Source organism: Lissotriton vulgaris, unplaced genomic scaffold (assembly GCF_964263255.1).
Source record: "Lissotriton vulgaris unplaced genomic scaffold, aLisVul1.2 SCAFFOLD_454, whole genome shotgun sequence".
Lineage (NCBI taxonomy): Eukaryota > Metazoa > Chordata > Amphibia > Caudata > Salamandridae > Lissotriton > Lissotriton vulgaris.
Window position 1 is genome coordinate 981,940 of NW_028241547.1, and position 25,668 is coordinate 1,007,607.

General features: G+C 48.9%; 1 protein-coding gene across 1 annotated transcript in view; it reads left to right on the plus strand.

Moving 5' to 3' along the window:
- PAX9 (paired box 9) overlaps positions 1 to 25,668 on the plus strand; it is a 191,293-nt gene that overhangs the window by 147,097 nt on the left and 18,528 nt on the right. Inside the window, exon 4 of the mRNA XM_086948117.1 lies at positions 25,392 to 25,614. Coding sequence (XP_086804243.1) covers positions 25,392 to 25,614 — 223 coding nt within the window. The remainder of the gene's footprint in view (positions 1 to 25,391; positions 25,615 to 25,668) is intronic.

Consider the following 25,668-nt stretch of genomic DNA (forward strand, 5'->3'; position numbering starts at 1 on the left):
TCCTGTGTCACCTCACATTCACCCCCTTCTGCTCCTGTGACACCTCACATTCACTCCCTACTGTACCTGTGACACCTCACATTCACTCCCTACTGTACCTGTGAAACCTCACATTCACTCCCTTCTGTTCATGTGACACCTCACATTCACTCCCTACTGTACCTGTGACACCTCACATTCACTCCCTTCTGCTCCTGTGACACCTCACACTCACTTCCTTCTGTTCCTGTGACCCCTCAAATTCACTCCCTTCTGCTCCTGTGACACCTCACATTCACTCCCTTCTGCTCCTGTGACACCTCACATTCACTCCCTACTGTACCTGTGACACCTCACATTCACTCCCTTCTGCTCCTGTGACACCTCACATTGACTCCCTTCTGCTCCTGTGACACCTCACATTCACCCCCTTCTGCTCCTGTGACAGATGACATTCACTCCCTACTGTACCTGTGACACCTCACATTCACTCCCTACTGTACCTGTGACACCTCACACTCACTCCCTTCTGTTCCTGTGACACCTCACATTCACTCCCTTCTGCTCCTGAGACACCTCACATTCACTCCCTTCTGCTCCTGTGACACCTCACATTCACTCCCGTCTGCTCCTGTGACACCTCACATTCACCCCCTTCTGCTCATGTGACACCTCACATTCACTCCCTACTGTACCTGTGACACCTCACATTCACTCTCTACTGTACCCGTGACACCTCACATTCACTCCCTTCTGCTCCTGTGACAGATCACATTCACTCCCTACTGTACCTGTGAAACCTCACATTCACTCCCTTCTGTACCTGTGACACCATACATTCACTCCCTACTGTACCTGTGAAACCTCACATTCAATCCCTTTTGTTCCTGTGACACCTCACATTCACTCCCTACTGTACCTGTGACACCTCACATTCACTCCCTTCTGTACCTGTGACACCTCACACTCACTCCCTTCTGTTCCTGTGACCCCTCACATTCACTCCCTTCTGCTCCTGTGACACCTCACATTCACTCCCTTCTGCTCCTGTGACACCTCACATTCACCCCCTTCTGCTCCTGTGACACCTCACATTCACTCCCTACTGTACCTGTGACACCTCACATTCACTCTCTACTGTACCTGTGACACCTCACATTCACTCCCTTCTGCTCCTGTGACAGATCACATTCACTCCCTATTGTACCTGTGACACCTCACATTCACTCCCTTCTGTACCTGTGACACCTCACATTCACTCCCTACTGTACCTGTGAAACCTCACATTCAATCCCTTCTGTTCCTGTGACACCTCACATTCACTCCCTACTGTACCTGTGACACCTCACATTCACTCCCTACTGTACCTCTGACACCTCACACTCACTCCCTTCTGTTCCTGTGACCCCTCACATTCACTCCCTTCTGCTCCTGTGACACCTCACATTCACTCCCTTCTGCTCCTGTGACACCTCACATTCACCCCCTTCTGCTCCTGTGACACCTCACATTCACTCCCTTCTGCTCCTGTGACACCTCACATTCACTCCCTTCTGCTCCTGTGACACCTCACATTCACTCCCTACTGTACCTGTGACACCTCACATTCACTCCCTTCTGCTCCTGTGACACCTCACATTGACTCCCTTCTGCTCCTGTGACACCTCACATTCACCCCCTTCTGCTCCTGTGACAGATCACATTCACTCCCTACTGTACCTGTGACACCTCACATTCACTCCCTACTGTACCTGTGACACCTCACACTCACTCCCTTCTGTTCCTGTGACACCTCACATTCACTCCCTTCTGCTCCTGAGACACCTCACATTCACTCCCTTCTGCTCCTGTGACACCTCACATTCACTCCCTTCTGCTCCTGTGACACCTCACATTCACCCCCTTCTGCTCATGTGACACCTCACATTCACTCCCTACTGTACCTGTGACACCTCACATTCACTCTCTACTGTACCCGTGACACCTCACATTCACTCCCTTCTGCTCCTGTGACAGATCACATTCACTCCCTACTGTACATGTGAAACCTCACATTCACTCCCTTCTGTACCTGTGACACCATACATTCACTCCCTACTGTACCTGTGAAACCTCACATTCAATCCCTTCTGTTCCTGTGACACCTCACATTCACTCCCTACTGTACCTGTGACACCTCACATTCACTCCCTACTGTACCTGTGACACCTCACACTCACTCCCTTCTGTTCCTGTGACCCCTCACATTTACTCCCTTCTGCTCCTGTGACACCTCACATTCACTCCCTTCTGCTCCTGTGACACCTCACATTCACTCCCTTCTGCTCCTGTGACACCTCACATTCACCCCCTTCTGCTCCCGTGACACCTCACATTCACTCCCTACTGTACCTGTGACACCTCACATTCACTCTCTACTGTACCTGTGACACCTCACATTCACTCCCTTCTGCTCCTGTGACAGATCACATTCACTCCCTATTGTACCTGTGACACCTCACATTCACTCCCTTCTGTACCTGTGACACCTCACATTCACTCCCTACTGTACCTGTGAAACCTCACATTCAATCCCTTCTGTTCCTGTGACACCTCACATTCACTCCCTACTGTACCTGTGACACCTCACATTCACTCCCTACTGTACCTCTGACACCTCACACTCACTCCCTTCTGTTCCTGTGACCCCTCACATTCACTCCCTTCTGCTCCTGTGACACCTCACATTCACTCCCATCTGCTCCTGTGACACCTCACATTCACCCCCTTCTGCTCCTGTGACACCTCACATTCACTCCCTACTGTACCTGTGACACCTCACATTCACTCTCTACTGTACCTGTGAAACCTCACATTCACTCCCTTCTGTTCCTCTGGCACCTCACATTTACTCCCTACTGTTCATGTGGCACCTCACATTCACTCCCTACTGTACCTGTGACACCTCACATTCACTCCCTTCTGCTCCTGTGACACCTCACATTCACTCCCTTCTGTTCGTGACGCCTCACATTCACTCCCTACTGTACCTGTGACACCTCACATTCACTCCCTGCTGTACCTGTGACACCTCACATTCACTCCCTTCTGCTCCTGTAATACCTTACATTCACTCCCTTCTGCTCCTGTGACAGATCACATTCACTCCCTTCTGCTCCTGTAATACCTCACATTCACTCCCTTCTGCTCCTGTAATACCTTACATTCACTCCCTTCTGCTCCTGTGACAGATCACATTCACTCCCTTCTGCTCCTGTAATACCTTACATTCACTCCCTTCTGCTCCTGTGACAGATCACATTCACTCCCTTCTGCTCCTGTAATACCTTACATTCACTCCCTTCTGCTCCTGTGACAGATCACATTCACTCCCTTCTGCTCCTGTAATACCTTACATTCACTCCCTTCTGCTCCTGTGACAGATCACATTCACTCCCTTCTGCTCCTGTAATACCTTACATTCACTCCCTTCTGCTCCTGTGACAGATCACATTCACTCCTTTCTGCTCCTGTAATACCTTACATTCACTCCCTTCTGCTCCGGTGACAGCTCACACTCACTCTTTCCCTGTCAGTGCAGCCTCGACCCTGCTCTCACGCTACAGCCGAGCTCACTGCAGCCCCCCCCCCCCCACCTCCCGGGGAGGGGGCTCTGCTAAAGAATGCAGCCCCTTGTCCTGTGTTTCTATATTCATTTATCCTTTTATTGCCTCCACACGAGACCCCCAGCAGCGAGGCTGAGCAGCGTGGCTGATCCAGAGGGGGTCTGTGCAAGCAGAACCACCCTGACCACAGACCAGGGGTGCAATCAGACCAACCCTGACCAAGGACCAGGTTTCTTTGCTACCAGACCAACCCTGACCACAGACCAGAGGTGCAATCAGACCCACCCTGACCACAGACCAGGGGTCTATGCTACCAGACCCACCCTGACCACAGACCAGGGGTTTGTGCCACCAGACCCACCCAGAACACAGGCCAGGGGTCTCTGCTACCAGACACACCCTGACCACAGAATGGTCTATGCTACCAGACCCACACTGACCACAGACCAGGGGTCTGTGCTACCAGAACCACTCTGACCACAGAGGGGTCTATGCTACCAGACCCACCCTGACTACAGACCAGGGGTCTATGCTACCAGACCCACCCTGACCACAGACCAGGGGTCTGTGCTACCAGGACCCCCCTCACCATGGACCAGGGGTCTATGCTACCAGACCCACCCTGACCACAGAGGGGTCCGTGCTACCAGACCCACCCTTACCACAGACCAGGGGTCTATGCTCCCAGACCCACCCTGACCACAGACCCACTCTGACCACAGACCAGGGGTCTGTGCCTAAGACACAGTGAATTGTTGGTTGAGGGCTGAAACGGCAGGAATTGACTCGTGGTGCTCATCGCTGTTGACACAGTGAATCTAGGCTCGTGTATAGCGGCAGCTGTGTGATTAGAAATATTCAAAACGAAATACTCTTTTAAAATTTCCTGAATTTTCTTTTAATAAATCTTGTGGTGCGCTTTACTGTTTGCGTATTTTGCAGATGTTTAGTGGCAGCTGTGTGATTTGAAATACTTAAAATGAAATACTCTTTTAAAACTGTCTGAATCTTTTTAGGTCTCGCCTAGACGAAAGCAAAGCAAAGCTTTGCTGTCTAGGGCGAGACAACTTATGTAATCACTTTTGGGGGAATGTGGACAGCAGACTGTCACGAGCTTCTCCTGCCGGAGATTTGACCTCGTGAGCGCGCACGCCCAGCCCGGCGCCGTGCACGTCCCCTGCCACAGACACACACATGCACACGCAGGCAGGAAGGCCCACACGCACACACACACACATACAGAGACACCACCCCCGCCCCCCCCGCCGCCGCCGCCTACATAGAAGCGCCCCCGGCCGCCGCATACATACTGTAGCGATACACAGCCCCCACGTGCTACTGCGAGGCCACCACGGGCATTCTGCGAGGGTCTGATAATACTCAGGGGGCCCCGTCGGACGCGGTTGGAGCCTCTCGGGGCTCAGGGCAACAGCAGGGCATGGGCGGAGTCCCTCGCGGGGGACTCGGTTTTGGTTGGGGGCCTCTCGGGGCTGCGGCGGTAAGGCATGGGCGGAGTCCCGCTCGGGGGACTCGATGTTCGTTGAGGCCTCACGGGCCTCATGGCACAAAAAGTCTTGGCCTGGAGAGAAGGGGCGGGCACCGGCAATGTGCCCCGACGCCCCTCCTCCCTATTCGGGACTCACCGGGTCGGCTGCCCTGTTGGAACGTTCAGCTCGCGCGCTGTACACCGGCACTTCCAATTGCCTGTAACAAAATTGGTTTGTCTTAGCAGTTAAAGGCAGTTACACAGTGTCCAGCCTCGCAGAACTTTATCGCTGCCCATAAACCCTGACAGGATTTTTCAAAATGTCTCCTCGCGCAGCAATGCCTTGCGTCGTGGCCAGGGAGAGCCAAGGACGATATTGCCAGTACAATCCCCTGGGACTTTATTTGGGAGGATAGGATCTCAATAGAGAGAGAGGGCTTTAAATTGGCACATCTCCCCTGGCAGCCCCCACCACTTTCCAAGCTCACCCTCCTCTGTTGACCTCATCTGCTGTGACAAATGTGAGGATGTGGAGGGGCTGAAAGAAGACGTCCCAATCAATAACGTGGATCGACAGAGGCATCGCTGCACTTGGTCCACTCCCAGAAAAGCTAAATCTGCTATAAACTCGTGTAACCAGGGACAGATCAGAAACGCCAGCGTAGTAAGTAACAAGACACACCAAGCAGCAGCCAGAAATGCACCACAACAGCAGGAATGTATAATAAGTGTGGAACTATGCTGCATTTGTGTTATTAATAATGCATGTTACACAATTAAATCTAGATAATAAATACAATTTGATGCCATTAATAATTCATAATCCTTCAGCACCCTATTAATTATTTTCTATATGCTCCTTTGCTGTACATGACTTTTCATTCCTCTGCATTTGTCAATGTGAATTAATGCTGTAATTTTGAAAAATCGAGGGTTTTTGACTTGTTTCTTCCTGAAACATTGCTTAATATGTATGAGTGTGTGAATGTAGCTGTTGGGCATTTGGAAACAGTGATTGGACAGTCCCGCCTGTCACTGCAGAGCCGGCATTGGATGGAGTAGACCTAGCAGCTTTCCAAAATAGAGCTGGGCAGATGGGCAAATTCATAGAGAACTTAGCCAGTTTGGAGCCAGAGCTCTGGCTTGGCTCTAAGAGCCGAAGCACGAGCCGAGACAGCAAAAGATTCAGCAAGTAAAGCATGCAACAAACGTCCTCTAAAAGTATGATGAAGACTCTTAGAAATTAGAACAGTTTCTTTAACCTTTCATTTATGTGCATTAGATTATACGTCTGTAGTGTGTGCCTTTTTTTTAAAGTAATCTTTTCTAAACATGAACTTATAAGCATTCACGAATATACATATGCCCTGAGGACGTCGTCATAAGTGAGGCAAGGAGTATATTTGTTATATACATAGTATATGTGGCCAATGTTGTTGTTACAAGTTGATCAACATTATTTGCTTTTTAATTATATATATATATAAGTGACATTGTGGTTTAGCGGATTGTACATTGAATTACTTCAAGGTGCCCCCAGACACTACTCACTCTCTACTACCCTCTAATACTCACTCTCTACTAAACTCTGGTGCTCTCTGCTACTCACTACTACTCTCTACTCACTCTCTACTACTCACTGCACTACTCACTACTACTCACTCTATTGGCATTGTAAATGACAATGGCATTTATCTGTTTTCAAAACCAACACATAAATAAAAAGTTTGTCATTTACAATGCCAAATGCTCTAACTTTTGCAAAGGCGAGACCGTTGCATTGTAAATGCTTGTTTAATAAATCTTTTTAAACTTTGGCGGCGCTGACCTGTCAAGTGATTCCATCACGCTGAGGGGGGGTTACAGCTTCAGTCCGAGTCTAGCGCACCTATATAGCGTCAGACTGGAGCGTCTGCGCAGCGGGCGCGCCAAAGGCAAGCCCGTCGGCGTCCGTGCGCGCACCGGCAGCGCGTGGCGCCAGCCATCAAGACGATTTTGATCAAATTACTACAGAAACTCCCAGATATCGCTACACAAGAAAGCAGTTGTATGATACAGGTGAGCGGGGCAACGCACTCAGGGCACTTGCTTTGGACCACCTAGAGGGGAGGGATCTTGATTCGACACAAATGGGTAAATTGAACTGTGGCCTTCTTCATCTGAGGTCACTCCCTAAACACTCCACGGAAACCCAACTCCTGATCGGAATGCATAAGCTGGACGTCCCGTTCATGACTGAGACGTGGACTGATGCAGGGCTGGATCTCGAGCTGGGGTTAGCCTGCCCTGCAGGGTATAAAGCATTCCAAATCCGAGACCCGGTGGGACCCCAGAGGGGGTGGGACCCCAGAGGGGGTGGGGGCCGGGGTCATGTTTAAAGATTCCTAGGACTTCGCTCCTCTGGACATCGATGAGGTTGCACATGTAGAAATTCTTGTTTTTTTGTTGCAAGACAGGACTGGGTATGTCCTGACGGGCATGGTCTGTTATAGACCCCCAGGGCAGTGAATGCTCAATAGCAGCAGCAGCCAGTGGAGGTGATTAGTAATCTGACGCCCACCCATCGTAGACTGCTGATAGGAGGAGATTTTCATCTTTGGCCTAACGGGAAGATGGATATTATCTATAACAATGTTATCCAGGTACAACGGGTGCAAGAAGCAACCCACATAGCAGGACATGCCTTGGATCTGGTATTCTCGGAGGATAACTTGGTCATAATTGGTATCATTTTACCAGTTGGATGGTCCGATCATCACCTGGTTCAATTCCAAGTGAATCATTAGAAGGACTAGGTCCACCCATGGAGGAGAGGTGTGTTCTGGGTAGGGGCTGGAAGGCCCTAGTGAGGAAAGCTAAAATGGCCCTTCTTTTCCACAGAGAGTCTCTTTTCGACCCGGGGAAGGTGTTGGATAAGAATTATACAGCTCCCTGTGGGCAATTAACCAGCATAATCGATCAGCTCGATCCCATGAAGAAGATCAAAAATCGGGGGAAACCCTCTGCCCCGTGGTACTCGTAGGAACTGAGAGCCCACAAGTTACACTGCAAACGGCTGAAAGACAGTGGAGGTTGCATTATGCTAACGATGACACAGCCATTTGGAAGGAATGCTTAGCAAAGTATGAAAAAGGGATAGTAACCACCAAGGCAGCATACTTTAGGGATCTTATTCTAAAATCTCCAAATGTGTTTCTAACATACTGAGAGATATGGCCAATCCTGACTGTACGAGTAATACGATTACTCCGTCACAAGAACCTTGTAATGGCCTGGCAGCTTTTTTTCAGGATAAAACTAACAGGATCATTGAGGGTCTGAAACCAGACACCCCACTAGGCACTCGGGAAAGGGGGAAACAGGACTAGCTAACTTAATGGATGTTGAGAATGTGGGGCCAGAGCCAGGGAGGGGATTACCCTTGACCACTGGGATCTGCCTAGGAAGGATGAGTTTGTCAGGGTGGCAAAGGGGGTCTCTTCTGGCTCTCCACTGGATCCCATCCCCCCAAAAATTTGGAAAGGGAGGAGGAGCCAAGCTGGCGACCGTGATGGCCGCTTAGGCTCCCGGCTCCGGGTTCCTTCTCTCCGTGCGCAGACATCCTGATTCCTATCGTGAGCGGATACCGCAGATTCGTGGAGGCGATGTGCTGTGGTCACCGGCAATATGCTCCGGAGGTCCCGGCCGGCGTTAGAAATGCAGAAATTTCCCCTCGGCCTTTCCGGCCGTTAAGGTGCTGAGACCGGGGCCTCGAGTGCGCAGTGAGGCCGGCCCCCAACGTGGCTATCTCGGCCATGAGCGGGTGGCAGAAGCGGCCGGCCTGCATTAGAAGTCCGCTTGACCGTCTCCTGGGGCAATTGTCCAGCCCACTTCGTGGGACGACATCGCGAGACGCACGGCCCTGTGTGTTGGGGGACAGCTGAGATCGTCCTGTCCTTCTTTGTCGCCGAGCGCGGCCATTGTGTTGGTCCACCACCGAGACTTGTGGGCAGCCCAGTGTGCGAGACGAGATCCTGCCTTCCACATCAAGGGCTCCTGCCAGAGTCGTTTGTCCTGCAGTCCACTATCCCTGGCATTGGCTGTTCCGGAAGACATCAGGCCGTTCTACGCTCCTTTGTTCTGGACCCAGCCCGGGGCACTACGGGGCTAAATTACATCAGGGTAGCTATGCCGGGAGGCTGCGCCCTAAGTCAAGGACCTCCGTCCGGGAGGGAGAGTGCTGTGGTTCATGGTGTTGCTCCACACACACATGGGAAGGAGCCCGATTTGAACGATCTCATGGCTGCATTGGACTCCCTTCGCGTGGCTCTAATCGGTGGCGCCTGTGCTTTGGAAATGAGGCTGGACGCCATTGCTTCTTCCTTGGGACAGGAAGACTTGCGCTGCCCGCGATGGCATAATGCTGGAATTGCACCATTCTCCGCGCGGAGTGTTTCATCTTTCCCAGTGGTACTGACTGACCCGAGGTGCTGTGCGGACGACTCTACAGAGTCTAGATCTACTTTCCAGATGTTCGACTATCACCAGACCGCTCCTAATATTCCCCGGACATCGCGACTGATACGGCCCGTTACAGTGTTTCTTTCTTCAATACTTTGTAGTCTACACTTGGACCGCAGGAGTTATGAAGGGACAACAATGGCATGGCTCGATCCTTGCAGGACATGGACGGTTGGTTCTCGATTGTTTGCAAATGAGGGGGGGGGGGGGTGGAGCGGCTTTGTTTGCCCGGGCGGTTAGGCTTAAATGTATGTTATCGAATATTGCTCGATCAGCTGACGCATAAGGAAGGGCCGGATAGAAGGGGACAGGGTTGAAAACTGTGTGCTGCACCGGGACTGATAATTGGCTGGTAGAAACATGTTTTTTACGGAGCTCATGCTAGTGCCCAGGACTCTCATAACCTGTCTGTATACTGTTTTGAGTTTATCTTCCACGATTTGGCTCTGCTTTTAGGACGTTCATAGTGCGCGGGGGCCGGGGGCCAATTAGAATGGCCCTCCTCCGCTTTCTTTCCTTACTGGCCTCCGGGCTGGGCGGGGGGGATTTTCCTATCTTTGGGAGGGGTTTCTTTTTATTTTTGGGGCGACAGGCACGCTGCTAGGGGTTAGGCTGTAGCCATCTGCAGGGGTGCAGAGTGGGGGGTCTTGTCCGGTTTTTCATTTCTATGGCCTTTTTGTTCCTTCTTTTCTCTTTTCTTTCCTTTGAGTAGTACACTGGGTTACTTTTCTGTCTAAATGGTTCTTTCTTTCTCCTTTCTGTAACTATATTTCGGGTACTCTTTTTACGGGCGACAGGCACTCTGCTAGGGGGGGTAAGCCATAGCCTCTGCAGGCGTGCAGGATGGGGGGTAGGGGGAGGGTCCTCTTTTTTGTTTTATTGTCCTTTCTTAGTTTCTATGGGTCCTTTTTTCCCGCACTTATCTATTTCTTTGTTCCCTTTATCTTTTCTTTCTTTTCCTGGGTCAGTATGGAGGTCAAGTATTGCGCCTCTTGTCGTATCTGTACTCTGGGATATTGCTAACTTTATTAAGGTGGTCTTGCGTTCATGGGGTGGGCGATGACTGGTGCCAAATGTGATTAGATATTCCTTTATCCTGATATGTGTACATTCAGCACCGGCACTCCGATAATGATTTATTAGCTCTGTGGATATCCTGACGCGTGCATTGCCCACTCTGTGCCCTTAGGTTGATTGTATGCCATCTGATCCTTTTTATTATATATTTTAAAATGAACCTTATCTGATCCTTTAACTCAGTGGTCACGTCTATTCGAAGTGCTTTTTGTAATATATGCAGTATGTTGTAATGGTGAACTACTGAGGTGCTCTCTGGTTGACGAACGTGCTACAAATTGATTTTGAGGCCGGCCAGGATGGTTGTAGGCCCGTAACTGTATTCATACGATGCACAAAAGGTTTAAAAAAAAACATTAAAAAAAAAATTTGGAAAGAGCTGGGTTCTGAGATCTTTCCATTACTTCACCAGCTGTGTAATAAATCACTCAGCAGTGGGGTGGTTCCATTGTGTTGGAAGGAGGCAATAGAAACCCCCTGCTTAAAAAACCCACACTGGACCCTGGCTGCCTCTGGAATTATAGACCTATTTCCCTCTTACCGTTTCCTGTAAAGACAGTGGAGCACATGGTCAGCCGAGCTCTCGCTGGCTTTTTAGAAAGTAATAACAAGCTGGGGGAAGATCAATTTGGCTTCCGGCCAGGTCATGGGACTGAGACAGCGTTGGTTACCATGCTGGACAACCTTCGAATGCTCTCGTTGGACCTGTCTGCCACATTCGATACTGTGAACCACGCTGTCTTACTGGCAAGACTGGAAGAAGTGGGGGTGACAAACGTGGCTCTGTGGTGGTTTCAGTCCTATCTGGCAGGTAGACGGCAGGCCGTCGCTCTGCCCCCTTTTTGCTCAGATTTTTTTGTCAATAAGCATGGGGTCCCTCAGGGTTCCTCGATCAGTTCCATTTTATTCAATGTTTACATGCGGCCATTGCTGGATGTTATTAAAGCCAATAAAAAAAGTGTGGTTAACTACGCTGACGACACTCAACTGATTGTGTCCTTGGATGGCGACCATGCGGACTCCCAAGAAACATTCCATAAGTGTATGCGTGAAATGGTGTCTTGGTTGAGAAACAACGCTCTGCAATTTAATAGTGACAAGACGGAGATTTTGCACTGTGGGGTGGGCATAGTGCCGACAGTGTTGCCATCTGGGGCTTAGCTTCAATGAGAAGCTCAACCTAGAATGGCATGTAAATAAAGTAGTTAGGCACTGGTACATGCTTATCAGAGGACTCCGTAAGGTACACCCACTACTGCCGCCCCTGGTCCGAGGCTTCGCGGTTAGGAGTGTTGTTCTCCGCCGCCTGGGTTATTGTAATGCTTTGCTACTGGAGTCCTGAGTTATTTGATCTCGCGGCTCCAGAGTATCCAGGCGGCAGCAGAAAAACTTGTTCTTATGAGAACGCGCGGGTCTTCCACATCTCAGGCCTCGCCTGACCTGCACTGGCTCCCGGTGAGACAACGGCTATTGTTCAAGTCCTTGTGCTTCGCCTTTAGAGCGTTCACGGACTTGGACCCAAACCGCTTCAGGCTAGGTTTGGAGGGTATGTACCTGCACGTAGGTTGCGTTCTTCAGCAGCTAATCTGGCAATCGTTCAGAGGAGTATGAGATCTACAATGGGAGGACGAGCTCGCTTATGGAATAGCCCATCCCCCCCCCCCCCCCCCCCCCCCCCCGGAATTGAGGCAAATACAGGATCTGCTGCTGTTCCGAAAGAAAGTCAAGACCTGGCTTTTTCTTAGAGTATAACCAGCTGTCTGGTCAGTTTCTGCAGCTGTGTCTTTAACTCTTTTTACGGTGTCTCAGCGCCAGGCTGCCCGCAGGGTTACAGTGCGCTTTATAAGTGCAAATACATACATACATACATACACATACCCACCCTAACTACGGACCCAGGGTCTATGCTACCAGACACACCCTGAACAGGGCCCGAGGGGACAAGACTTCCAGGCCCACCCTGACCACGGAGCCAGGGGAATTTAGCACCCAGTACTGGTCAGATGACTGAGGCCAGTGCCTGTGTACACTGGACGGAGAACACAGGATCTCACAGGAGTGATGACACAGAATCTCACAGAAGCGAAGCCACAGGATCTCACAGGAGTGAAAACACAGGATCTCACTCGAGCGAAGACAAGATCTCACTAGAGTGAGTCACAGGATCTCACAGGAGCAAGGACACAGGATCTCACTCGAGTGAGTCACAGGATCTCACAGGGGGAAGGACACAGGCTCTCACTAGAGTGAGTCACACGATCTCACAGGAGGAAGGACACAGGCTCTCACAGGAGTAAGGACACAATATCTCACTCGAATGAAGATACAGGATCTCACAGGAGTGAGTAATAGGATCTCATAGGAGAAAAGACACAGGATCTCACTCGAGCGAAGACTCAGAATCTCACAAGAGTGAGTCATAGGATCTCACAGGAGCAAGGACACAGGTTCTCGCTCCTGGAGCCGCCTCTGCAGTCGTCCTCCCTGCGCCTTTCATGCACCTTTGAAACCTGATTTTCAAGAAACCCGCAGGTGGCCTCCCCGCTGGAATTTGTAAATGAAAGTTGAATTGAAACTGTTTGTTTTACAAAAAGAACAACGTTGTGGTTGTTCCTGGGTTTGTCTGTGAGAGGGACTGGTGGGAAAAACATTTCTGCAGAGCTTTCAGCTCGTAGGTAGAGGAGGCTTTCACTTTCAGTGAGAAGTAATAGCCACGTGATGGATGCCTTAGAAATGTATCACCAGAAAGCGTCTTTAGCCACATGTAATACACATATCACAGGTGTCATGCACAGCTATGGTCTGCTTACGTGTGGAAAAACACTATTTACAAATGTATTGTTCACGGAACAAAAAGTCAATATGGATAACTGCCAGCAAAAAACAAAGGAAACAGGGCAAATAACAGACGGAAATCATCAGAATGTGAAAAGCATCTAGAAGAAGCCGGTCCTCCGCTGAATATGGCGACCTCAGAAGCCGCCTCAGTGGCCCTCAACGGGCTTCACCGGCTCCCAGGGGGCGAGAGGCACACTCCTCTGGAGGCATGACACACTCCTCTGAAGGCATGACACACTCTTCTGGAGGCATGACACACTCCTCTGAAGGCATGGCACACTCTTCTGGAAGACATGGCACACTCATCTGAAGGCATGAGACACGCCTCTGGAAGGCATGGCACACTGCTCTGGAAGGCATGGACACACTCCTCTGAAGGCATGGCACACTCCTCTAAAGGCATGACACACTCCTCTGAAGGCATGGCACACTCCTCTGGAATACATGAGACACTCCTCTGAAGGCATGGACACACTCCTCTGAAGGCATGGCACACTCTTCTGGAAGACATGGCACACTCATCTGAAGGCATGAGACACGCCTCTGGAAGGCATGGCACACTGCTCTGGAAGGCATGGACACACTCCTCTGAAGGCATGGCACACTCCTCTAAAGGCATGACACACTCCTCTGGAGGCATGGCACACTCCTCTGGAAGGCATGACACACTCCTCTGGAGGCACGATACACTCCTCTAGAAGGCATGACACACTCCTCTGGAAGGCATGGACACACTCCTCTGAAGGCATGACACACTCCTCTGGAAGGCATGACACTCCTCTGGAAGGCACGACACACTCCTCTGGAAGGCATGGACACACTCCTCTGAAGGCATGACACACTCCTCTGGAATACATGAGACACTCCTCTGAAGGCATGGACACACTCCTCTGAAGGCATGACACACTCCTCTGGAATACATGAGACACTCCTCTGAAGGCATGGACACACTCCTCTGAAGGCATGACACACTCCTCTGAAGGCATGACACACTCCTCTGGAATACATGAGACACTCCTCTGAAGGCATGGACACACTCCTCTGAAGGCATGACACACTCCTCTGAAGACATGGCACACTCCTCTGAAGGCATGACACATTCCTCTGGAGGCATGGCACACTCCTCTGAAGGCATGACACACTCCTCTGGAAGACACGGCACACTCCTCAGGAAGACATGACACACTCCTCTGGAAGGCATGGACACACTCTTCTGAAAGGCATGGCACACTCCTCTGGAAGACATGACACACTCCTCTGGAAGGCATGGCACACTCCTCTGGAAGGCATGACACACTCCTCTGGAAGGCATGGACACCCTACTCTGAAGGCATGGACACACTCCTCTGAAGACATGGCACACTCCTCTGAAGGCATGACACACACCTCTGGAAGGCATGGCACACTCCTCTGGAAGGCATGACACACTCCTCTGGAAGGCATGGCACACTCCTCTGGAAGACACAACACACTCCTCTGAAGGCATGACACACTCCTCTGGTAGGCATGACACACTCCTCTGGAAGACACGGCACACTCCTCAGGAAGACATGACACACTCCTCTGGAAGGCATGGACACACTCTTCTGAAAGGCATGGCACACTCCTCTGGAAGACATGACACACTCCTCTGGAAGGCATGGCACACTCCTCTGGAAGGCATGACACACTCCTCTGGAAGGCATGGACACCCTACTCTGAAGGCATGGACACACTCCTCTGAAGACATGGCACACTCCTCTGAAGGCATGACACACACCTCTGGAAGGCATGGCACACTCCTCTGGAAGGCATGACACACTCCTCTGGAAGGCACGACACACTCCTCTGGAAGGCATGGACACCCTACTCTGAAGGCATGGACACACTCCTCTGAAGACATGGCACACTCCTCTGAAGGCATGACACACACCTCTGGAAGGCATGGCACACTGCTCTGGAAGGCATGGATACACTCCTCTGGAAGGCATGGGCACACTTTTGTGAAGGCTTGACACACTCCTCTGAAAGCATGACACACTCCTCTGGAAGGCATGACACACTGCTCTGGAAGACACGGCACACTCCTCAGGAAGACACGACACACTCCTCTGGAAGGCATGGACACACTCTTCTGAAAGGCATGGCACACTCCTCTGGAAGACATGACACACTTCTCTGGAAGGCATGGCACACTCCCCTGGAAGGCATGACATACTCCTTTGAAGGCATGGCACACTCCTCTGGAAGGCATGGCACACTCCTCTGGAAGGCATGACACACTCCTCTGAAGGCATGGCACACTCCTCTGGAAGACACAACACACTCCTCTGGAAGGCATGGGCACACTCCTCTGGAAGGCATGGCACACTCCTCTGGAAGACACAACACACTCCTCTGGAAGGCATGGCACACTCCCCTGGAAGGCATGACATACTCCTTTGAAGGCATGGCACACTCCTCTGGAAGGCATGGCACACTCCTCTGGAAGGCATGACACACTCCTCTGAAGGCATGGCACACTCCTCTGGAAGACATGACACACTCCTCTGGAAGGCATGGACACACTCTTCTGAAAGGCATGGCACACTCCTCTGGAAGACATGACACACTCCTCTGGAAGGCATGGCACACTCCTCTGGAAGGCATGACACACTCCTCTGGAAGGCATGGACACCCTACTCTGAAGGCATGGACACACTCCTCTGAAGACATGGCACACTCCTCTGAAGGCATGACACACACCTCTGGAAGGCATGGCACACTCCTCTGGAAGGCATGACACACTCCTCTGGAAGGCATGGACACCCTGCTCTGAAGGCATGGACACACTCCTCTGAAGGCATGGCACACTCCTCTGAAGGCATGACACACACCTCTGGAAGGCATGGCACACTGCTCTGGAAGGCATGGATACACTCCTCTGGAAGGCATGGGCACACTTTTGTGAAGGCTTGACACACTCCTCTGAAAGCATGACACACTCCTCTGGAAGGCATGACACACTCCTCTGGAAGACATAGCACACTCCTCAGGAAGACACGACACACTCCTCTGGAAGGCATGGACACACTCTTCTGAAAGGCATGGCACACTCCTCTGGAAGACATGACACACTCCTCTGGAAGGCATGGCACACTCCCCTGGAAGGCATGACATACTCCTTTGAAGGCATGGCACACTCCCCTGGAAGGCATGGCACACTCCTCTGGAAGGCATGACACACTCCTCTGAAGGCATGGGCACACTCCTCTGGAAGGCATGGCACACTCCTCTGGAAGGCACAACACACTCCTCTGGAAGGCATGGACACCCTACTCTGAAGGCATGGACACACTCCTCTGAAGACATGGCACACTCCTCTGAAGGCATGACACACACCTCTGGAAGGCATGGCACACTGCTCTGGAAGGCATGGATACACTCCTCTGGAAGGCATGGGCACACTTTTGTGAAGGCTTGACACACTCCTCTGAAATCATGACACACTCCTCTGGAAGGCATGACACACTCCTCTGGAAGACATAGCACACTCCTCTGGAAGAAATGAGACACTCCTCTGGAAGGCACAACACACTCCTCTGAAAGGCATGGGAGGAGGATTAGAGAGTGAATCGAAAGAGGCATAGGAAGGGGATCAGAGATCAATGGAAAGAGATAAGGGGGAAGTTTAGAGCATCAATCAGCTCTTGGCCTGACAGGAGACCAGCATGCTAAGGCAAGAAATACGGACTTTACTAAGACTTGATTTATTCTGTACTTATTTTCTATTTTTGCAGTTTTTCAAACGTTTTTAAACAAATATTGATGAATATTACACGTGGTGTGATAAAGGGTTTTTAAGTTTCTACGATAAACATTGTATCACTTATATAATTGTAAAAATGATGAAACAGTGTGCAATAAGTTTTTTAATATTCAGGAATGATTTTTATGGCATTTTAATATTTGATTAGGTTTAATAAAATTAGATTTTTTAAATCAAACAGTGTATAGTGATAATAAAGTGATATGAATATTTTTGTGGTGGTGTAGCTCAAATCCTACTAACTAATATATGGATGAAAGTGATGAGTAAGTGCTGCCAAAGAGACTCCTCCTTCATCGATATTGACAAAGTCAAACTACACCAACCAGACTTCATTTTACTGTGACCCAGGAATCCAGGGTTAATAGAGAGGTGTATGTCCTCAAGGGACCACTTAGGATTCCTGATAGTATAAACAGGTGAGACAGCTCAGTGGGTCAGTGTGTCTGCTATAGATATCGGACCTTATTTATGAAGGCCTGCAACACTTTTACGTCACTGGTTTGTCACTTTTTGTGACACAGCAATGGCGTAAATAATGCGATGTATTTTAAAAATGACGCATCGCATCTAAGTAGATAGGTCATTTTGTAAAGCCCTGCGCTACAATACACCTGCATCAGGTATAATGTATGCAGGGTGGGCGTTCCCCGGTAAAATGCCTCGTAGAAGCGGCGCAGTGATATCTATGTGATTTCACTACCACACTTCTAGGACGCCACAGCATCAAAACCTTACACCGACCTCACAGCACAAGTAAGACTGACGCGGGCCCTTTCACGCGGGGCTGACCCCATGTAAGAGGACGCATTGCTGCTGGCGTTGCGTCTGTTTTCAGACACACCTCAGCAAGGTGCCAGATTTGCATCTACAGGTACGTCCGTAATCCTGATGCATCTGTTACTCCCTGCGACATGCATCGCCATACATTGAATATGGTGCATCCATTGTGTCGCAAGGAGGGCGCACTGAAAACTGTTGCATTGTTGTTCTGTTGCAGCGATGCAACAGTTTTCATATACGAGGCCCATCATTTTCTCCTCTTAGATGTAACAGGATCATCCATCCCCGTTGTTGTTTCTATTCTGTTACTTCCTGCCAAACAATTTTGCAACACTAAAGAACCAGAATTCAGTTGGAAACCTAAACGCAGAAGAACTCACTGCGAAGATAGATGTCAAATTTCCTCTGCTTTTTGTGTTGCTTCCCACCTAGAAATACACAGGCCCTCATTCGCAATGTTTTGACTCACGGCAGCATAGCAAGCCCTCCCGCTGCGCTGCCCAGCGTTGAAATAAAAGGGCCGGAATGCTCCACATATGCAAGATACAGCGCATTCCTGTCCGTCTCCCCTGTGCCAGGGCGCACCCAGCCGCTGTGCGCCGCGCAGACACCCTTGCGTCATTTTGAAAGGGTGTTTGTGCTGAGGAGGTGATTGTTTTTGTGCAGATGGTCACCTTTCGGCACAAAAACAATAACTGACGGCATTTTGCTGCAGCACGCATAGAACGGGGAAAGAAGGAGGAGAAATGAAAGTATTACTCCTGGCTGAGCCTCCTCCCGCCTCATCTAGGAAGGCGCATTCCTAGGTTTACAAAATGTTGTAAATCTAGGAGTGCGTCGGGTTCCTTGGGTGTTGCATAGGAACACCCACAGCAACGCCCATGGAACGCCCCTTTCATGCAGAGTTATGCATGAACGCGAAACATTTACAAGGTCATTAACAGCCACGCAGGGTGACTTTACGTGGCGTTGTGAATATGGGGAAGCCCATTGCCCTGCTGATGAGTGAATAAAAGTGACGCAACAGCGGCACAAGGGGCTTCTAAATGCGCCCCTCATTCTCTAAAGGTAAACATTCTGGGGGCTCAACAGTCTGTAACATCCAAAGACCTGTTCTGGGAGGAGTGTTGTCCCCAGAGTGCGGTGTTTATCTAAATGCGATCAGATAAAAAAAATGGCTGAAAACTCATATTTACTCCTATTAACATAAATATGAGGTTTTTAAATACAAGCTGCCATTCCTCTTGGAAAAGAATCAGGACTGTACTGTTTTGTAAAATATTCATATTTCTCCATACAAGATGTGTTGAATTATTAGCGGGTTTGTCTTGTACAATGATGAATGTTGGGGCCATGAATGATTGATGTGCAATGATCAGTTCCTCGGCCTTTGCAAAGTCAGAGGAATATCTGTGAGTGGGGTTTACATTCAGCGTAAACATTTGAAAGCTTCAGTCGCTCTTTTTCCTTGGAAGCTGGCAATCCGCATTCTGCTCGGAAAGTTCTACTGACACATGCATCAAGGTAGGCTTTTGCGATTTCTTAATTGCTATTATTAAGGAATCGCAATTAAAGGAATCGCAAAGCCTATGCATGTAGGAATCGCTATTAAAATAATGATTCCTAAACATTCCAAAATTGCGACTTGCAAATTGCGAGTTGCAATTAAGGAATGCCTTCCAATTAATTCCTACGGACCTACCGGCCCATAGGGATGAATGGGAGATTGCAAGCTTAATTTGCGAGCACCAATAGGTACTCGCAAATTGCGCATACAATTTCAAGGGTGCAAGGCTGTCCAAAGGACACCCTGTTGCACCCCTAAAATTGCTGTTTGCACACATGTTGCGTACACACATGCCCCAAGGACATGTGTGTGTGTAACCTACAACTTTGAAAAATGCACTTTAGTGCATTTTTCAAAGTTGTTGCAAATTACCATCAAGTTCAACTTCATGGTAATTTGCGCCCCCTAATAGCAAAATCACTATTTTAAAGTGGTTCTTGCATTGCATTTAAGGTATCGCAAATTGCTGTTTCTTAAATGCAATTGCAATTTTAGAAATCGCAATTGTTTGCAAAGTCTCAATTTGTGAGTGACTTGAACCTTGATGCATCGCAAATGCCGTTTTTTCGGGCACAATCGGACGATTTTTGAAAATCGCACTGTTTGCGCTAACAAAAATGGTTGATGCATGTGCCTGTTAGTCTCCAAAATGTCAGTAAACTTGTTCTGTATGTGAATTGCCGCTTTGTGTCGCGGTTTCCATGCTAATGGAGGTTCATGTAAAGAGCAGGATTCCCAATCCAAGATGGCTGCTGGTACATGTTCTGTTCTCTATGATTGAATAACACTCAACTACCACACTGAGGCAACCAAGCCCTTTGTGAGTACGGGTTCTGATTATGAAGAGGGGCGTGTGTGGGCACTGAAAGGCGGTGTAGTGTGTTTAATGAAAATGCATAATTGTTTTCACATAATGTAATTACCATACAATAAATTCAAGATATTTCGCCCATAAGCTGCGTTTATTTTAACTTTAATAATGTATGTCTTGATTTCAAGATGCTTGTTGATGCCTTTCACCTAGTGCTTAATTTGTTAAAAAAATATTTGCCAGGGCTCTCATCTGAGGCCTCTGCCCCTGCATGGCGTTGTCAGTGACAGTACCTACACAACTACTAACCAGCTCGTTGTTCGTCTGACAATGCAGACTGTTCTAGACCCCCAAAGCTATGAAAATGGCTTGGGTGGCAGGTATTAAATTACACAAGCAGCGCCGCCATGTGGTAGCTGTCATCAGTGCCGGTGTTGACAATTAAGTGCGGGTTTCGAGCCCCTCAAACCCCCGGCTCAAATTGAGCACTGCTGTACGCCATATTCTTGCACACAGTCACCCCTCTGTCTAACCCCACCATGAATTCACCACACGATTGTTAGTGTGTAAATAAAGTTTTGAAATATTATGCTGTTCTCTTATGTACAACATGTTGCTTCGTTCTCGAGCTTTGTTGTCATCCTGGGAAAGCTTTCTCAAGTCCTCACCTATTGGGACCCCAGTGGGATCCTCATGAGAACTCAATCTTGGCTTTTATCAGAATTTGTTCTTACTACACAGTGTGGCAGGAGCTACGGGGATGAAACCGTAGAGTAAAAGTCTGTGGGACGGGGATGACGAATGCGATTTCAACCTGTGTCGCTCTCTCAGTTATATAATCGGGTGGGATCTTTAGGCCTTCCGTGTTCACTCCAAGACGTGTAAGACATTGTATTTTACCCTATAAAACAGGAGATTTCCCCAGAGCTGCTGGGCCCCCTCTCCCCTGATCCTTAGAAGGCGACACTCAGTGGGACAGATCTCTGCTCGATGACCCATTGCCAGACCTAATTATAATCTCTTCTGCTATTTCACGATTTGCTGTTTCATTCTGAGCTTCCTGCATTGATGTATTATTGTAATTGTATTTATATAGCGCTTACTACCCCTGACGAGGCGTCAAAACGCTTTTTCGGCGGGTAGGACGCTACTCCGGGACCCATAGAGGATTAGTGTTGAATTAGTTGAATTAGTATAGTGAAACATGCAAGTACATTTTAAGTGGTGGATAGGTTAGTCAGTTATTTGGATTTGGAAGGATAGCAGAAGGATAGAGGAGGGCAAAGGTTTGTATTTATATAGCGCTTGTTACCCCTGATGGATGTTGAAGTGCTTTTCTGGCGAGTGGCACGCCACTCCGGAATCCATCAAGGATTAGTGTTGAAAATTAGTATAGTGAAATAAGAAGTATTTGAGTAGTGGATATGTTATTCAGTTATTTGGGTAGAGAAGGGTAGGTGGTGGGATAGAAGAGGGAGAGAGGTTTGTATTTATATAGCGCTTGCTACCCCTGGGGGGGTTTTGAAGCTCTTTTTTGGCGAGTAGCACATTACTGTGGAACCCATAGGGATTAGTGTTGAGTTACCATGATGAAACATGAGAGCAATTTTAGTGGTGGATTTGTTAGTCAGATTGAGAAGTGTTGGGGAGGGGTAGAAAAGGGAAAAAGGTATGCATTTATATAGCGCTTTTAACCCTGATAGGGTGTTAAAACGCTTTATTGGCGAGTAGCACGCTACTCTGGAACCCATAAAGGATTAGTGGTGAATTAGTATAGTGGAATATGAAAAGAGAGAAGTGAACATGTAAGTCTGTTATTTTGATTGAAAAGGATTGTGGAGGGATATAAGAGTGAAGGATTTCATTTTTTATTTTTTTATTTATTTTTGTAGGTCAGAGCGGTGGGAGGAGGCTTTTGGATGAGTATAAATGGTTTTTGGAGGGGAGGAGCCAAAGGGAAGAGTTTAGAAAGGTTTGTTTTGGAGGATGGGTATAGTAAAAGAGGTGTCAGATGCTGCAAGGAGGGGTAGAGATGGGGAGAGTCTAGAAAGGGTTATTTTGGGGATCATAGTAGTGGTATGGGGTATGAGATAAATGAGAGAGTGGATGTAGAGGATATATTGATAGATGTATAGGGTGAGAGATAGGGTAGTGCTTTGGAAATAGTAATAGAAAGAAGTTTGAGAGGAGTCAGAAGGTTGGGCTAGAAGATATATTGAGAGAAGTAAAGGCTGAGTAATAGGGCAGTGCATTGGAAATGCCAAATAAGAAAAAAGTGATAAATATATAGATCCATAAGAATATTGAAAGTATATAGATACATAAAGGAGGTAGGTATATGTAGATTAAAGATATTGATAGAGGCACAGGATGAGAAATAGGGTAGTGCATTGGATATGCTTTTTCAAGAGAAACTAACAGACACACAGATCCAAGTACATGGAAGGTACATAGATGCACAATGGAAGCAAGTACATGTAGACCAAAGCTGGGTTTTTTTACAACATAATTATTCTACATGTTTATACAAAGCACTACACAAAGATAAGTACATATCTATAGTGAAAATAAATGCTTATATACAGAGGGATATGCTGTAAATTTCTGTTTGCGTATGGCGCTTATGTGGGGAAGAGACAATTCTTGAGTAGTTTTCTGAAGATAAGGTGGTTGTCGGTGGATCCTTTGTTGGGGGGTAAAGAGTTCCATAGTTTGGCTACTTGAACAGAGAAGGATGTGTCACCCATGGTTTATTTCTTGTATGGTGGGATTTTGAGGCGAGATGCTCCTTTAGAGCGGAGGATCCTTTGTTGAATGCGTTTGGTGATTTTATTCCTGATGAAGAGCGGTCCCATTCCATGCATTGCTTTGTGTGTGATACAAAACAGCTTGAACGTGGATCTTCTGGCAACCAGTAACCAATGCAGGGCTTTCAAGGCAGGGGAGATGTGGTCTCGCGGTTTGATATGCAAGAGTAGTCTGGCAGCCGAGTTCTGAATCCCTTGTAGTCTTTTCATGGTCGTTAAAGGTGATTCGTGGTAGAGGCTATTGGCGTAATCGAGTTTGGAGAGAACAACGGAGATGGTAGCTTGGACTTTGTATGGAAATCCCAAATGAGGGAAAATTTGTTGCAGTGTTTTTATAGTGACAAAGCTTGAACTTGCTAGTTTATCCACTTGGGCATTCATCGACAGCTTGGAGTCCATGGTCATTCCGAGGTTTCTTACTTCCTTCGATACTTTAGTGATCCCAGTTCATCAGGCCATGTGGCAAGCAAGTCATAATGTTTCCAATTGCCACACGTGAGTATTTCCGTTTTGGAAGCATTCAATTTGAGATGGCTCCAAGTCATCCACTGATCCACGGCTCTGAGGCAACTGAAAATTGGGGATTTTACAAAGTCTTTGGGGCACTCCAGTTGAAGGAGTATTTGTATGTTATCTGCATAGTTATAGTGTGTGAGGTGAAATTGATTGATCAGTGCCGGTAATGGCTTCATGTAGATGTTGAAAAGCATGGGTGAGATGATAGAGCCTTGAGGGACCCCTGCTTTTGTGGAGTACGGTTTGGACGTGAAAGGTGGGGTATGGATGACAGTAGTTCTATTACAAGAGTCGGATGTGATCCAGTGTAGAGCAGTTCCCTCTATGCCGGCTTCATGGAGTCTTTGTATCAATCAATCAATCAGCAAAATTGGTAAAGTGCGCTACTCACCCGCTAGGGTCTCAAGGCGCTGGGAGGAGAGGGAGCCGCTACTGCTCGAACAGCCAGGTCTTGAGTTGCCTCCTGAAGGAAAGATGGTCCTGGGTCAGCCGAAGGTGGGTGGGGAGGGAGTTCCATGTCTTGGCCGCCAGGTAGGAGAAGGATCTTCCTCCGGCGGTGGTTCTGCGGATTCGTGGGATGGAGGCGAGGCTGGCGGATCGAAGCTGGCGGGTGGGTGTGTAGAATGTGAGGCGGCTGTTGAGGTATTTGGGGCCCGTGTCGTGGAGAGCCTTGTATGCGTGGGTGAGGAGCTTGTACGTGATCCTCTTGCTGACGGAGAGCCAGTGCAGGGTTCTCAGATGGGCCGAGATTTGGTCGTAGCGGGGGATGTCCAGGATGAGTCATGCCGAAGCGTTCTGTATGTGCTGGAGTCTTTTCTGGAGTTTGGCTGTGGTTCCCACGTAGAGGGTGTTCCCGTAGTCCAGTTGGCTGGTGACGAGGGCTTGGGTGACCGTCTTCCTGGTTTCGAGGGGGATCCACCGGAAGATCTTACGGAGCATGCGCAGGGTGTTGAAACAGGATGACGAGACGGCGTTGACTTGTTTGGTCATTGTAAGCGAGGAGTCCAGGATGAAGCCCAGGTTGCGTGCATGGTCCGTAAGCTTGGGGCGGAGCCCAGGGCAGGGGGCCACCAGGAGTCATCCCAGGCAGAGGGGGAAGGTCCCAGGATGAGGACTTCCGTCTTGTCTGAGTTCAGTTTCAGACAGCTGAGCTTCATCCATTCCGCGACGTCTTTCATTCCTTCGTGGAGGCTAGTTCTGGCGGTGGTGGGGTCGTTGGTGAGTGAGAGTATCAGCTGGGTGTCGTCAGCGTAGGAGATGATGTTGAGGTTGTGTTTGCGTGCGATGGCTGCAAGGGGTGTCAGAGTGTAATGCTCAGCCGTGTCAAAGGCAGCCGAGAGGTCCAAGAGATGTAGTGCAGTAATCCCGTATGATGAATGACTGACACCTTCCCATGTATTTTGCTTTCTGTAATGCCTTTAATTTCCCAATAAGCCCTCGTGGTTTCATGATAACACTAGTCCATTTTATAATGAAACCGTATGTACTTTACATGTAATTCTGAAATACTATTTCATATAATATGTTCTTAATCTAAAGTTCATAGAATGGTTTGTACTGTGTGAGCACAAGTTATTATCAATACTTGATGATAGTTGTCATTTGCTGCTAATATTTTTGCCTTCTCTTTTCTAGGCACATGGCCTCTCGGCGGTCAGCGGTTTTGTGGCGGCGCCAGGGATGGGCCCCTACCCAACGACATCTCCAGTCTCACCGTACATGACGTACAGCGCAGCCGCTTCTACCGGTTATGTGACGGGACATGGTTGGCAGCATGGAGGGGGTGCAGCACTCACGGCACACAGTTGTGACATCACAGCCGCGCTGGCCTTCAAAGGCATGCACACAGCCAGAGAAGGTATGGACGTGAGGCTCTGGGACAGTGTACATCGACTCCCAGAGACCCTGCCAG